The sequence below is a fragment of the Salarias fasciatus genome, chromosome 15, assembly GCF_902148845.1.
Source record: "Salarias fasciatus chromosome 15, fSalaFa1.1, whole genome shotgun sequence".
Lineage (NCBI taxonomy): Eukaryota > Metazoa > Chordata > Actinopteri > Blenniiformes > Blenniidae > Salarias > Salarias fasciatus.
In genome coordinates, this window is record NC_043759.1 from 18,682,365 (window position 1) to 18,698,263 (window position 15,899).

General features: G+C 41.4%; 1 protein-coding gene across 1 annotated transcript; it reads left to right on the forward strand.

The window, feature by feature from the left end:
- The first annotated feature begins 10,112 nt into the window (after nt 1-10,112).
- Nucleotides 10,113-15,677, forward strand: LOC115401435 (elongation of very long chain fatty acids protein 4-like). The gene is made up of 7 exons (XM_030109613.1): nt 10,113-10,385; nt 11,987-12,078; nt 12,563-12,750; nt 13,285-13,365; nt 14,062-14,233; nt 14,341-14,468; nt 15,169-15,677. Exons 2-7 carry the CDS (start codon nt 12,012-12,014, stop codon nt 15,448-15,450), a joined length of 918 nt encoding a protein of 305 aa, XP_029965473.1. The 5' UTR covers nt 10,113-10,385; nt 11,987-12,011; the 3' UTR covers nt 15,451-15,677.
- Nucleotides 15,678-15,899: the final 222 nt, after the last annotated feature.

Consider the following 15,899-nt stretch of genomic DNA (forward strand, 5'->3'; position numbering starts at 1 on the left):
CAGATGATTTTCAGTAGAGCTCTGATGCTTTTAATATGACACAACAATAAATTCAAATGGTAATATCTTGAACTCACTGGCCTCCAGTCCATAGTTTACTATATCTTGATTCTGTTTTATCTGAATAACTAATTGAAAAAGCTAAAAAATCACTTCGATGAGGCTTCTGATGCACTTTGGCATATTAAAGCGTGTATCCTCAACAAGCAAACACAACATGTATTTCAACATATTCAGATATTCATCCAAAATGACTGCATCTATTCAGGGCACATGTTGTTCTAATCTCTCCTTTGATTTTTTCTTAATTGTTCTTGCAGGTATTAGTTGGGTGAGGCACTCCAGGGTGCACGCGACCATTGTTGGAAAGTATCTCTGCCAAGTCATCTGTGGGTGTTTGTTGTGGTTGGGCATTGTCTGTCTGTTGAATAGGTCTGTTGTGGCGGATTGTTGCTCTTCTCAACCTGTCTGAAATGGTTTTTAGATGGGTTGACTCTCCCAGTAGCTGACACTTGGAGCGTGACGGTGAACACACCCTCCATACTGAATATATTTGCTGGGTTTAAACTCCATTTCATTGTCAGTTTGGCTCGTCCATCTTAATCAGTCTAAGTAGAGGCTCAGCTTGATGGGCAACTTTTTAAAACGTCTTATATGGTGCAATAAAACATTTGTGGCCTATAAGTCTGATCATGATGTCATCTATCTTTTATACTGCAGGACATTTTAAAAGATTTACTTTCAAAATTAACATTTTAACTCACTACTTCCGCTTTTCTTATTTCTGTACCTGAGAGGTTTATTGGAACAAAAATAGGAGAGACAGCTAAAGCGCAGCTAAAGCTCCAGTAGCCTGTCTGGCCATTAGCCGTGCCCCCATTATGGGCTTATTGGCAGAGCTGGTCGAGAACCAGCTGTGAATATAATTAGTGACCACATTGTGCTGGAAGTGCCTCGTGTTGGCTCCTGCTTTCCAGACCACAGCCGTAGAGCTTCTCCGCTGGCTTCGTATCGCGCAGCCCTCGCTGATCCCATAACCCCTGCTCTGTGTGGCAGCACTGGTTTTTTTTTTTTTTTTTTTTTTTTTTCTTAAGGATTTACATCACTGCGGCACATTTCACCGTCAAAATACGGCTCTGCACAGCGCCGGCGAGGGAGAAATCCTGGGAATCAGATTTCCTGCAGCGATGCCAAGCCGGTGAACAAAGTGCAACTGCATCCAGCCCGCTGCAGTCGGAGGAGACAAATATTTTCCCTCCAAATATTATCACGCTCTCAGAGACGCAGACAACAACACTGTTCACGTCGTGAAGAAGGCACATTCATGAAGTGTGACTGTTTCAGCAGCGCATGAAGTGGAGCTTAGTCACAGATATCAACGGAGACCCTTCACTGGGGTGGTTAAATGCACAGCAAATTATTGTGACATTACCACATAGTAAAAGGCAAAATATTCAAGGTTGAACATAATATAGAGCAATGCAGACACTAAATGAAAAGAAATCCTCCTCATGTTACCTGGAATTGTAAGACCTTTCGTTTTAACAGGCTCGCTTTTCAATTAAGTGCATGAAGCACCAGTTTTTTGGGATCACTGCATGGGTTACGGTAGGTATGTAAGTCTTTTCTTATTAGCGCCGGCCGCAGCTTAGAGGTGGGAGTCAGGTTTCAGATGGGAAGCACAGTGTAAGCCAAGCAGCCCGGCGGAGGATGGTCCCCCCGTCATCAGACCTCCCTCTGTATTCCGTCTGTGGTTTATCACTCAGGAGTGACTGACAGGCTCTAACACAGGTCATGAAAATATTGCAGCAGACCACATGGTCTGTTTACATAATGGCAGCTACAGTCATGACACACTGCTTCCTTACTGATATAAAAAGCAGCAAGTTACTGAAAATCAGTACTCAGTTACATTTTCTCCTTGAATAAAAAGAACTGATGCATCGAGAGTGGTTCGATCTTGACTGATTCACTTGATTCGATTAAAACAACTGCAGTTCTTAACACATTACGGAATAAGAAGTAGCAAACAAATCGTCGAGATAAACAAACAGCACACCGCTCTCACAAAGGGAAGATAATGTAAACTGAAAGCTGCAAATACATCATGAGAGAAAGAAGAAAAAGACTTCATCTGGCTGAAGGCAAAAGTATCACAGGGAGTAAGACAAAAAACAACAGCCCCACTGCTTTTTTTTCCCCAGAGACTGATGCCCTCATTCTTCAGGACATGTTCAATTTTCACGTCCCAAAATATTCCCAGCATGTATTTAAATTAACTGCCACTTTGAAGAGAATACTGTGGCACTTTGTTGTGTGTGACATAATCCCCGAGAGGCGCCCTCACTGGCGGCTCTACTACCCTCTCCACATTGCCTCGTGTGTCCATGAAATGCCAAAGCTCAAGTGTTGCTTTTCAGGGGAGCTGAACACTAAATTCCACATTTACAGACTCTGTTCAGTCAAAAGGGAGACAGAACGCACCGTGTGCAAAAAGTCCATCATATCTGAAAGTCATCAAACACCAGAACGGGAAAACTTTGCTGTTATTTTGTGGTTTTTGAGTATAGTAAAGCAACTTTTGTTAAATGATATTGTTTGGATCTATTTGCAAAATAAGCTAGAAGTTAAACATTCGTCTTTTAATTTCTACTCTATGAACATCAAGAGAAAATGTGAAGGCAGGTCATTTAAAACTGCTGGGGGAGCCAGTTCTACCTCCACTCTTTAAATAAATTGGTTTGCTCTTAGATTCAGAGTTTGAGATAATTATAACAATCACCGTTTGCAGTTGGCTGAACTTCCCTGAAAGAGACATAATAATCACTGCTATTTTTCCTTAACAATCTCTTATCAGGCAAGAGCTGCACCACTTTATCTTTATTTCTCCAGTAAGGCAGACCACATTTATACTCAAACTGAGATTGTGATTTGAAACAGAGTATTTTTTAACAGGCTGTTGAAGCTTTTTAAAGATTTTTTTGAACTGGATATCTCTTAAAATACTATTTGATACAAGTAAACAAGTAAACACAAAAATTGTCTTAGAAAGATGAATAATGAAAATGATTCAGAAAGACAGAGGCCGAAAAAAAGGATGAAAAAATAAGAGAATATGAGGAAAATTGGTGCACCATCATCATTCCTGTGTTGTGCTTTCTGCATGTGGGCCTTGGGCAGTTCTGGCTCACACTGCTGTGGGGGAGGGTTCCTTTCACAGAAAGGCCGTCTAAGGACAAAACAGTGTGTGTGTGGTACATATATAAGTGTGTAGCCCCAATTCTTGTTTTTATGGGATCCAGTAAAACAAAGCCCACTTATTCTGAAAATGGCGGGAGCTGTGACCCAACGCCACCACGGACAGACATCAGCTGCCGAGTGCAGCCTGTGAACTCTCAGCCTGATGCGCATGGCTTTTAAATCAAAACCATATGAGAAGCGTCTAATGGGACAGACTTGATGCAGATTGCACAGAAAGAGTGAAAAGAGGGCAATGGGCGATTTGATGTAATTGGAGAAACTGCAGGGTTTGAGAAAGAGATCTAATTAAAGGAGCGTGACTTGAATGGTTTATGGTGAATCTTTGCACTCTGCTGCATGTGACAATAATACCGTCTGCAGTGATTCACCCAAAGCAATATATTGACCTTTGAAACGCGCAACAATTCACGGTGCATGCAACTGCAGAGACTGTCAGTCATCACACACCTACAGAACGAATAAATACACAGAGAAACCACTGGAAATAGAAACTACACTGTCAGTTTAAACACAGTCTATGAGCCAAATCTCCCTAAGCCTGTAATTTCCTGGCCGCACGTGCTGAAACAGAGGCTGGACTTGGGAATCCATCTTGACTGAATTATAGTCCGACTCCAATCGGCGCTTCCCGTCTCACTCATTGTTGTCTGAACTCAGTCAGTTCTCCACCAGCGGTGATGACATGAAACTGCCGCTGAGAGTCAAGGTGTGGACCTACAGCTGTTTGTGCATGTGCAAAATATGTGCAAATACATCATGCATGTTGCAAGAAATAGACCTCCCACCTTTCCCCACTTACAAGAACCTTGTGTGAAATAAATTATCCCCTTACTGAGAGAATGTTTTGGAAAAGTGGTATTTCCCAAAAGACCTTTAAAAAAATATAAAAGAAAGAAAAAGTTCCAAACTCTTGCTCCAGAGGTATGTGGAAAATGGTTTATCCCAGGTGGTTGGCTGTGAATGTGCCCCACATACAAATTTCCCTCACAGAGAGTTTGGTGGTTTGTGCACAGTGTGTTCCAGCATAAATCAAAGGCTAATATACCCCTGATGGATGGATAAAGAAGAGATAGCTGAGCTCTGGCATTTGCTGGACTGGACACTGAAATGAAATGTTTACCTTTTTTGAAAAAGGCACTGCCAGTTGTGGCATGAAATATGAACACCATAAAGAATAATAAAAGGGTGTGAGATTAGCAGACGCTGACTTTATTAGCCATGAAAGTACAACATGGAGCTGGACATGGGTGAATTAAAGTGACAGTCGGAGCAAACATGACAAGATTGAAAAAGAAAACACACACACACACACACACACACACACACACACACACACACACACACACACACACACAAAAGAAACCTGGAGAGCAAAATAGGAAGAGTGAAAAGGGGAAGTCCAGTCCACACACACGTAACACACACAACTCACCATTTCAGAAAACACACTCAGATACAGTCCGAGCAGCGAAAGAGGGGTTAAGATCACTTTGTTTAGACCAGCGTTTTATAAGGTCTATAAATGTTGCCAGTGTGAGAATCAGCCGAAGGTCTCGCGAATGGAAATATTGAAAAACTCACGCAGGCCTTCCCAGTCTTTCCTTATTTTCCAAGTTTTAGTCAAAATATAATCTAAAAAAAAAAGCCTTGTATCCTGTTCTTGAATGAAAAAGGTTCTATTGAATCACCCACCTTAATAAAGAGCATGTGTGATGTTTGCAGCTCTTCCTATTAAACATGTAACAATGAAATTCAATTTAATAAGCATAGATAATCTTCTTCTGCTTAATAAAGACTGTGGCGGCATCAGTTTTGATCTTTTTTTCATGTATTAATGACCAACAGCCTGACTCTTTTCAAAGCGTCACACTTCTAGGATTAAAATGACACGTTGCACATCAACTGATTATCTTTTATGATGTTGGATCTCATCACATCATAACTTTAGACACTCGAAAGTCACCATAGAAACTGGGCGGATAGATAAATAGGTGCATACTTGAATTACTTTATGATCATCATGGCATCAATGAGAAAACATTTGAAACTGCAATGCACTGCACGTTTCCATGCATTGTGCCTGAATGCCTCCTACATTCACTCCTCCTGCTGAAATTTCTCTACAGAAGGACTCTGAAATGTACGATAAGATGGACCATTCAAAACTCAGGAAAGCTGGAGTACGTTCACAGAAGTAGTCAACTGAATTACAACTGAAAGACCAGGTGGACACTCCATCACCAGGACTGAAAACTTAACTGTGGCTGACACAACGGTGCAAATGTTGAACATTTGTTTTGTCTGCACGTCTTAGCAACATGAACGTCGTGACTCACGCAGGCTTCAACATGCATCTAAAATGAGCTAAAGTTCATTAACAACAACAGCGTTTTTTGGGAACTGTAAGGATGTGGTTCATCCAAATATCCCTGCATCCAGACTGCTCAGTGGCAATACACGCCACGGCCTCGGGACAAATGGGGAGCGCGACGATAGGCACCAAAGACAACAATGCAAACAGAGATACAGCCTCCATCTCTCCCCCACTTATACTGCTGAATTCAATGGTAAAAGCCTATCAGTAAGGATAAACATACTAATTTGACTGCAGCTGTGCATCGGCCTCAGTGTGAATCCAGTAATGATACTATCATTTATTTTACTAAATGTTCAGTATCTCTCACACGTCACTTTTAATGGATGATCTTATTACTGAGGGAAAACAGTTTTCATGTTTTTAAAATAAATTTGGTTGAAGGACACCCATAGTGCAGCAGCACTTCCTGAATCATCTCCTCCACTCTTCAGTTTTATCAGTGAGGTGAAAGAGTTCAGGAAAGGAGGTGGACAAATGTCTCTGTATAATGATACATATCAGTGCAAACAGCTGTCATATGGAAAGTTTGGCTCTTCTGAATATGTTGCAATTCAAATGAACTCTTTTTGTCGTGCAAGTAACAATCTACAAATACAACGCAAACGTCTTTCCTGACTTTAGCAAACTGACATCTGCTGTATGCACTGATGTATGTATTGGTGATTTTAATATTCATTGTGACAATCCAAGTGATAACAATGTCAAGTAACTTTTTTTTCTTTTTCCTGCAGCATGTAACAAATTCCACGCACGACGCACATTGTAGACTTGGTTGTTTCCAAATCTCTAAACATTTCTGAGGTTGTGGTGAAGGATTTTTTTCATTTCTGATCATTACTTTGTTTCATTTGAGGTGTCTCAGCTAACAGCAGGAGTAAAGCAGAGTTGATCATAAAACGCCACATTGATAAAAACACACAGATTCTTCACCCAGACGTTCACTCACACCCCAGCTCTGCCTCCAGCTCCTGTCAATGACCTTGTAGATAACTTTCGGCTCCGAAGTTGTAAACATCCCCGATGCCACGGCCCCAGACAGGGTCAGAGCTGTCTGTAGTAAGAGAAAACCCTCATAGGCAGAACGCAGGTGGCAATAATCTAAGCTTCATGGCCATTTCAACATCTATAAAGATACACTTTGAATATATAACTTAGAACCAAAAGGACCAGACAGTATTTTTTTTCCTCTGAGATAATAACGCAGCTACTTTGTTTATTGTTGTGGAAAGACGAACTAATCTGTTAGCATTAGTCCCTCCCGACTTATTTGTTGCAGCGTGCAAGGATTTTGCATCCTATTTCATTTAAAAACATAACACAGATAAGAATGAGAATCAGTCATTCTAACTCAGGCATTGTGACTGAAACCTATTATGTCTAATACGGCTCATTTTCACCTCTTGAGGTGGCTTGAATCTTACTTTTAAGAAGGAGACTATTCTGCGTCAGTAGGTCAATATGAATCTGACTGTATGAAAGTCATTTGTAGGGCTCCTCAGGGCTAGATTCTTGGAACTCTTTCTTCCAACCATATTTATGCAGATGACACAGCTTTACATGTTAGTGTCAGAGAATGAGCACGGCCCTTTATACCTGCTGAGTAAATGCAAAATGAAATTAATGAGTGGATGTTTCTCCTCTAAACTGTATTTCTTGAACTTTTGTTAACTCAATAACAATAAAGAAAATGGTTACAATTCTGTGAAAGTGGTGTGTGTGTGTGTGTGTGTGTGTGTGTGTGTGTGTGTGTGTGTGTGTGTGTGTGTGTGTGTGTGTGTGTGTGTGTGTGTGTGTTTTTAAATCATGCAGCATAGTTTGTTTACAACAGAAATGACACATCAGAAAAATACTATATAGACAATCATATCATCAGCGCAACATGTGACAACAACTCTGCATGTTTTCGTAACATCGTGCAGCTATAAAAAAACTGGGAACATAAACTTGGATCTAATTTTCAGCATGACTTCCAATGTAGCAGTTTTGCAACACCATAAAAATGAACATCTGTATTTCCCCACACTCAGTTTGCAGATGTGAATGTCAAACAAGCCATACCGCCTGTCAACTCTCAAGGAATCAAAAAGTCAGCTATGTTATGCTCTAATATTAGCTACATTTATGTGGACTACAAACTGCAGCCGAGCCAACCTGTGAGGCTGCCTTGATGTGGGAGGGTGAACTACAGACCGGCAGTCACGATGCATTTGATTACAGGACAGCTGACAGGCCTTCTCGACACTGGGTTTTCCACACTGTGAATATGCCAAACCAAACGGGTGCATGGGGAAGCTGTCAGGCAAGTAAACCTGATGAAAAATAGGTAACATAAATGTCCTGAGGGGGATTACAAAGACAAACATTTAAATCAAGTATTTTTATCGAGACGTGTTTGTCAAGTCACTGGTTGTTACAGGATAACATGCGTCACTGTGACAAACCGGCTGATCATTCATTACTTAAGGGATGTGATAAACAGCACATCAACAGACACACACACATGTACACGAGTTCACTCCGGTTCATACTTTCTCACTGCATACTGTATAATGTCAGTTACTTTGGCCTGCCTGGTAGATTATTAAAGCAGATTGTAAAGTGTTGTGATGCAATGTCAAGTGACCACATCATGTGACAGAAAACTGCATTTTTGTTTCTGTAAAGCTACTTTTTTTTACCCCCTTATCACGATAGAATCATGTGAATAATCTGTTGGATGAAAATGCGATTTTTTTTTTTGTTCTAGTTTGTCAGAATATATAGAAACTGATAAAATAAGTTTGTCGAGTTCATTGTAATGATCATACAATGAATTAGCATAGTAGGGAAGGTGCTGGAAAGATTGAAGGAACGTCCTGGAGAGTGTTTGGTTACTGTCCTGTAGCTGTCAGGACTATTAGTCAAAACAAATACTGATAACTCTTCAGTGCAACCTGCAAATATTGAAATGTCCTCAGGTGCAATTTTGGGCCTGACAGAGTCAAGCTTTCAGATAATCTACAAGTTCTCCTTTTTTTTCCTTTTCTCTCACTGTTTAACAATAGTAATTTCCACCTCATGAAATAAAACCAGTCATAAGTTCTCTGAATTTGTAATTTGTATTATCCATGAACTAGATGGCACTGAGTGGGACACCAGGGAAACCCTGCTGCAGCAGGAGGAGTGATCGCTGCAAAACGACCAATTCTCCTGAGCAAGTTGTAATGACTCGCTGAGGCAGTGCCTGTAAAAATGAGCAGAGGAACACACTCTGTCATTACACCCGAACCAGGCACGAAGCCGTAGACAGACGTTCTTGTGTTTTCCTACCAATTCAATGGAGAAAAAGTGTAAAAGTCGAAAGTCATTTTTAGAAATGAGAGGTTTTGTTGCCCAAGAAACAAATGCCAGCACTGTAATTACAGTGTAAATACATTCATGGAGTGGACCAGTGAGGCAGATGTGGGAATACTCCAGAACACAACTTCTTTTCCTTGTTCAGTTCAATTTTATTCACACACACTCACACAGGTTTTGGATCTTTCATTGCACTGCCCATTAATGCTGCTGTCAATTTAAAAACACTTGACTCAAATTTTCAAAAAGTGTATTCATGGAGTCTGTGCAAAGCACGCACACACAACACACTTGTTGGACTGACTGTACAGTATTCCGTTTTGGACAGCAGCGCCTCTCTGGTGTTTGGACCTGCTTAGCACAGTCCAGTTGGATCCGTCACTCCCCCTCATGGAAAAGCAAGGTAACAGAACAAATCCATAACTGACTCTGGAAAAGGACAGGGCACTGCTTCTTCTAAATTTACCAGGTTTTTCAAAATATAGCACAGATCACGTCATTTTTGGATGCCGAAGAAGCTCCAAAAGTCTGGCAGTGACATCTGGATTTCAAATAAATATATAGAAATTTTCTGTGATGCACAGTGTTTGGTGAATGTTGCTCCTTCTATGTAATCAAACAGTGACACATAGCTATAAAGAATGAAACACAAATAACATCCCATGATAGGAATTTCCCGGTTGGATTAAACAAGTGGAAATGTTACTGTTGACTTATTTTACCAGTTATGGATCCTTCTGTTTAGAGAAACCTCTGCTGGTGCAGTAAGGAGCCTGGCTTCACGAAGATTCAATTATAGTTTGACAGCGCCATCTAGTGGGACCTTCCAAGCAGAGCCCACGGAGGCAGGACGTTTCCACCAGCAGTCACCTGCAGGTCCCAATACAAGTGGATTAAAACCGTTAAGAAATGGGATACATGTGCAGAAATGAAATAAGATGGAAAGAAATTTAATAATTAAAAATAAAATAATTCTGTCAGTTTAGTAAATTTTCTGTTTGATGGTTCTGTAGCTTGTGGAGGTGAAGTGAAGAAAAGGGTCTGTGTCGTGCAGGAAATGCGCTCACGAGCTGAGCCGGCGAGCGCACACACGCGAGAGAGAGGAGTCCCTTCCGCGCATGCGCAAAGCGCACCGGCAGCTCTGCGTTCTGGAGATTGAGAGAAGATGATGAGACTGAGCAGGCGGCACGGACCGAATGCATAATTGGCCTATCTTAGTCATAGATTCCCACTTGCCTTGTGTAGTTTCTTGCCAAATTTCCCAGTTTAATGTCGAAGTGTAGCCGGGGCGGTGAAGAAAGTGAGGGGCTGTGACGGCGCACGAGGCAGAGGAGGGGGCGACGCAGTAACTGAGAGGAGTTGGGCATCAAATTGCACCGGATGTCATTATACGCTTTAAAATATCGAGGACGTAAGTAGCCGCACCCTTTTAAAATACTTAAAATATCATCCGTTTGTTGTTACATCGTTTTAAATTTGGTTTTGAACATAAAGCCTTCACTACAAATCCGACTTGAAAAATACACTCCGTTTTCCATTCATTTCTGAATGTATGACTAAAACTGAAACGTGTGATTTACCCGTCGGTTATATCTGCGTGGGTGGACGAATATTTTCTCTTTCATTTTTCTAGTTTGCAGAAAAAAAAATCTCATACGTGTCTCCATCCGCTCTCTGCACTTTCCATCCACCCACCTGTTAAGCACGCGCTGACATCTTGAATTCACCTCATATAAAACAAGTATAAACGGTTCATTCTTTTTTTTCTTTTTCCTAAATCCGTTTGAAATACATCGTGCAAAATGTTAGGCGTTACAGTGTTATTCTAAATGCACTGCAGCAGTGTCATTTTCTGCATAATTTGTGTTTTGTTCTAAATTTTCATCATGAACAGGTTTTTTCTTTTCTTTTTTTTTTTTTTTTTTTTTTTTGGAAACTTTGGCACATGCAGAGAGATAACCATCAAACACGCATGTGGGTCGTTAGGCATTTGTACTTAGGCCTACCATCTAAGCTCGTTGATCAATTGAATTTAAGCCTCTTGAGCGGTCCGAGCGAAACCTGCTGACACATGCGCCCCAGTCTTTTTGTTCGCGCACAGACCCGGTTAACCCTGAGCTGCTCACTTCCCTCTGACGGGATATGTTATCATATGAAGCCCATCCTACAAATTATTTAGTCCCTCGTTTGTATGCAGCATAGTTTTTGGTGCTCAGTTCTCCCCTGTGTGTACAAACTCGTTGATGGAAAGTAGTTCTTGAATACAGGCCAATTAATAATTTAAAGGGCAGCTGATCTGACGCATCGGATTAATTAAAGATTAATATTAAGACACCTACTCTCAGCTTTCTGCTAGATTAGAACTGTTTGTTACGTAACTGCCTGATTACAGTTAATTGAATGTACATCTCTCTCGTTTTGTTTAACGTTATTCTAAAGGTGCACTTTATTTTCCTTCAAGTCCGGCTGTGTATCCATCAATACATCTGTGTGGGAGGAAATGGAGTGTCAAGGATAGAAAAAGGATACCGTCTTATTTCCTACAATTATCCAAAACTGTTGTGACAGCCCAGCACTCATAGGAATCAATGAAAAGTGCATTAGTTTCGTGTGCAGGTTATGTTACCATACTGTTTCAAACAAGGTTAAGGAAAGACTAATATTGGATGTTTCTATCATCGCTGGAAGAGTTGAGTGGCAACACTTTATTATGTGCAGCTTGTGCATGTAATGTGTGTAACATGACACAGCAAAAATGAAGTTGTGAATGGAGATTCTTGGGTGAATGTACTTTTATAATCGCAACAGTTGATCGGTCTGCACAATAGAAGCGACATATTTCAAATAAATGAAGTTTAGAGTTGACAATACATTTCTGCTGCAGCCAAAGCAGCATGTGGTGTGAGGACTTTCCAGCTCCTCCTGCTGCTCGTGACGCTGGCATGATGTTTTTGCCCTGTAATCTAAATATTTCACACTAACTTTGATGTTTTGCCCTCTCTCTTCATACAGTATAATCAAGACCAAAGACAGAGCCATGGAGGCTGTAACACATTTTGTGAATGACACTGTAGAGTTTTACAAATGGAGCCTTACTATAGCAGGTAAGCTGGGAGCGCTTGTTTCAAACCCGCACATACACACACATGAGGAGAGTGCACTGCTTCAGGCTTGTGTTGCTTTGCAACAGCATTTCATAAGGTTTTCCAAAGATAACTGATAATGATCGAATGAGATGGAAAATTGCCTTTCAAACCATCTTAAGTAGATTATAGTGACCACCTTGCATGTACAGACATGGAGTGGTCAAGATAATATAATCGCATGTTGATGACCACATGGTGAAAACCACAGAAAAACACAAAATCTTAAGTTAAGACAAAGCAGCAGCATCTCATCGTTACAATAGTTTTCAGTTGATTTGTCCGTGCATACTTACTGACTCACTTTGCACCATATTAACCCACAAAAAGTCAAAATTGCAACATTTAAGTGTGATCGTTATCCAACACTAATTCATTTGACAAATGTTTAAAGTCACTCTGTTGTGTATAGAGTATCACTAACCCCTTTATTTCCCCTTGACAGACAAAAGAGTGGAGAAGTGGCCATTGATGTCTTCTCCCGTTCCCACTCTGGCCATCAGCTGCCTGTACTTGATCTTCCTGTGGGCGGGGCCTAGATACATGCAGGACCGCCAGCCCTACACACTCAGGAAGACACTCATAGTCTACAACTTCAGCATGGTGGTCCTCAATTTCTACATCGCCAAAGAGGTTAGTGCCCCATGAAGACTCAGTCAGGGCGCCTGATGTGAGAATGTAAATGCAACAAATGCTTTTATTAGGATGAGGAGCTACTGGGGACAAATAGTGGGTTTTTCTTCCAGCCATATGAAGCGTAGGTCTAATAAACTTACATTAAAAAAAACAAAGAAGTGATTTCTTCAGCGATAGCTTTCCTGACTCAACCAAGATGAAAACACCTCTTCCACTGGACTAAAGATGTTATATTTAATTGAAGCAGGAGCCATTTTGTGGCCACATCGTTCATGAATCATGCACTTGTTTACATGTTTCATATCAGAGAAGCTCCTGGGCTCATTTTGCTTAACAGAAAGTGTTCTAAACCGATGTTACAGGCCACTTTAAAACCTGCTCAGTGTAAACATGACGACACTGGAATAATTTAGCAAAACGTCAGGTGTTGTGTGTGTGAATTTGTTTTCAGTGCATTCACTCAAACAGTATTCAGCAGGAATCAACCATCGTCCTCCCAGCCTGCATTTGAACAGTGTCTCTTCTCACCAGCTCCTACTAGGATCTAGAGCAGCCGGTTACAGCTACCTCTGTCAACCTGTCAACTACTCCAACGATGTCAATGAAGTCAGGGTAAGTACAGACACACACACACACACACACACACACACACACACACACACACACACGCACATCCACTATATACATCCAGATCACTAAGGCACTGGTTGCATTAGTAACACCCTTAATGTAGCTTAAATTTAACACTCTGATGTTTGAACCCTCAATAATCACATGAACCAGGTGAAGATATTCCTTATTAAATGAAGATCACTCTCTCTGTTCAACATCAGTTTAGGAAAGGCCCAGAGGGCGGATTGGGAGTTAAAAAGCCTCTATCTCAGGACACAGAGGGTGTAGCTCCTGATACGGAGAGGCGGGAATAGTTGATCTCACCACCCGAGAACTCCTCCCACACTCCACCTTCCATGGCTGCCTTACAGAGGGATAAAAGATGCCACTGTGCCACAGCTCAGAGGTCAAGCATGTGTAGTGAGTGCATGTGTGTCAAAGAGGCAGGGCGACGCAGCAGAGAAAGTTAATCGCAGAGTGCTTTGTGTATTCTCGTTGCAAACATACTGTTGAGGCTATAAAGAGATAAACAGGACCTCATTTGGCTTCACTAACTCGCAATCGTATCTACTGCATGCTGTTTGCACAACATTTAAGCTGCCATGTGTCAAAGATCCTTTTGAACACACTGGTGTAGGTGTCTCAATGTCCTCTTTGGTCAGCTTCAGTGTAATCTGCCTTGTTTTGTGTCTTCAGATAGCCTGGGCTCTTTGGTGGTACTATATCTCCAAAGGGGTGGAATTCTTGGATACAGTCTTTTTCATACTGAGGAAGAAGTTCAACCAAGTCAGCTTCCTCCACGTCTACCATCACTGCACCATGTTCATCCTCTGGTGGATCGGGATCAAGTGGGTCCCTGGTGGACAGTGTGAGTGATCTGCAGCTGCTGCATTCATCACACCAAGCCAACGACTGCAACGTAAAGAAATACCGCCACTGCTTTTATGTCTAATACAGCTTCTGTCTCTTTTACAGCTTTCTTTGGTGCAACCATCAACTCTTCTATCCATGTCCTCATGTATGGCTATTATGGTCTGGCAGCCCTGGGACCTCAGATGCAGAAGTACCTCTGGTGGAAGAAATACCTCACCATTATTCAAATGGTGGGTTCCTCTGGATCTGCAGCACATAATCGTGACTGATTTGTGAAAAAAAAAATATTTTCTTCAGGTGTAAATTGTAGTCACAATTTGGCATATTTTTATATCTAAATGCATGATGCAGCTAGGAAATTTAGGTCTCTCTCTTTAAGTGCACAAAGGTTTTGAGTGACGCTTCATTTCTCTACGTTCAACTTTTATCAAACACAAAAGGAGAGAAAAAGTGCTGGCTCAGCTCTGTGCTTTTCACACAGCCGGCCATTCTGGCTTTACTGTGCTAACGTTGAGCTGTAGCAAATGAATGTATACTGGTAAATTAATTATTTCACCACTTCAGCAGTCTCAGTATCTTTGCATGATGATCTTTCAAGCTTTCAGCATTGGAGACCTTAAATAAAGAACCAGTAATTTGCTCATTAAATTTAAAAAGTTAGAGATTTGTAGAGCTTGTACTATCTAAAAATCTCTTTAAAATCGTTTAAAAAAAAATTGTTTATTTTTTTTTTGGAAATGATTTATTCAAAATAATTCTTTTGACAGCGACTGAACTCTTAAAATCCATGATAACAGGATTGGATTCTGTGATAAAGCAGCGTGACAAGATACTGATTTCTGTCAAGCTTAATAGAAATTCCTATTTGAGCATATTATGCATTCTGTACGTTAACCTTCCGGCTGTCCGTTTCGTTTTCTTGTACAACAGATCCAGTTCCATGTAACCATCGGCCATGCTGGCCACTCTCTCTACACCGGCTGCCCGTTCCCCTGCTGGATGCAGTGGGCCCTGATCGGCTACGCCGTCACCTTCATCATCCTCTTCGCCAACTTCTACTACCACGCCTACCGACGCAAACCTCACTCTTCACACAAAGGAGGCAAGCCTGTCGCGAACGGCACGTCTGTGGTAACTAACGGTCACAGCAAGGTGGAGGAGGTGGAGGATAACGGAAAAAGGCAAAGAAAAGGAAGAGCCAAGAGGGAGTAAAGAGGAAGGCGGGGCTCACTCTGCGATGAACAGAAAGAGGCCAGAGGAGGCGGGAGGGGAGGGAAAGGGCAAACAGCGCTCACACCAGACAGCCATGCCCACAGATAATATACACTGGTGTGATTTGGGACCAATTGGAGAAGGTGAATGGGTAGCGGTCTGTATTTGTTGTGTCTGTACTTGGTTCTGGCTTTACGAGAAGGGTGTTGGTTGTTTTCATAGCTTTTTTTTTTCTCACCCCCCAAAATCAATAAAAGCAGGAAGTTGATCATATATGTGCTCCTCTGTCCAACTGTGTTTTGGACCATAAAGAGATCGATATCTTCAAGGACTACGCACAAGCTGCATCATCATCGACTCATTTATCTCCCCAAATTCACCTCCAACTTTTATACGCTGGATTCCAGGATTGTTTTAAACAAAGGCTTAACTAGTTTTTATTAAGGTAA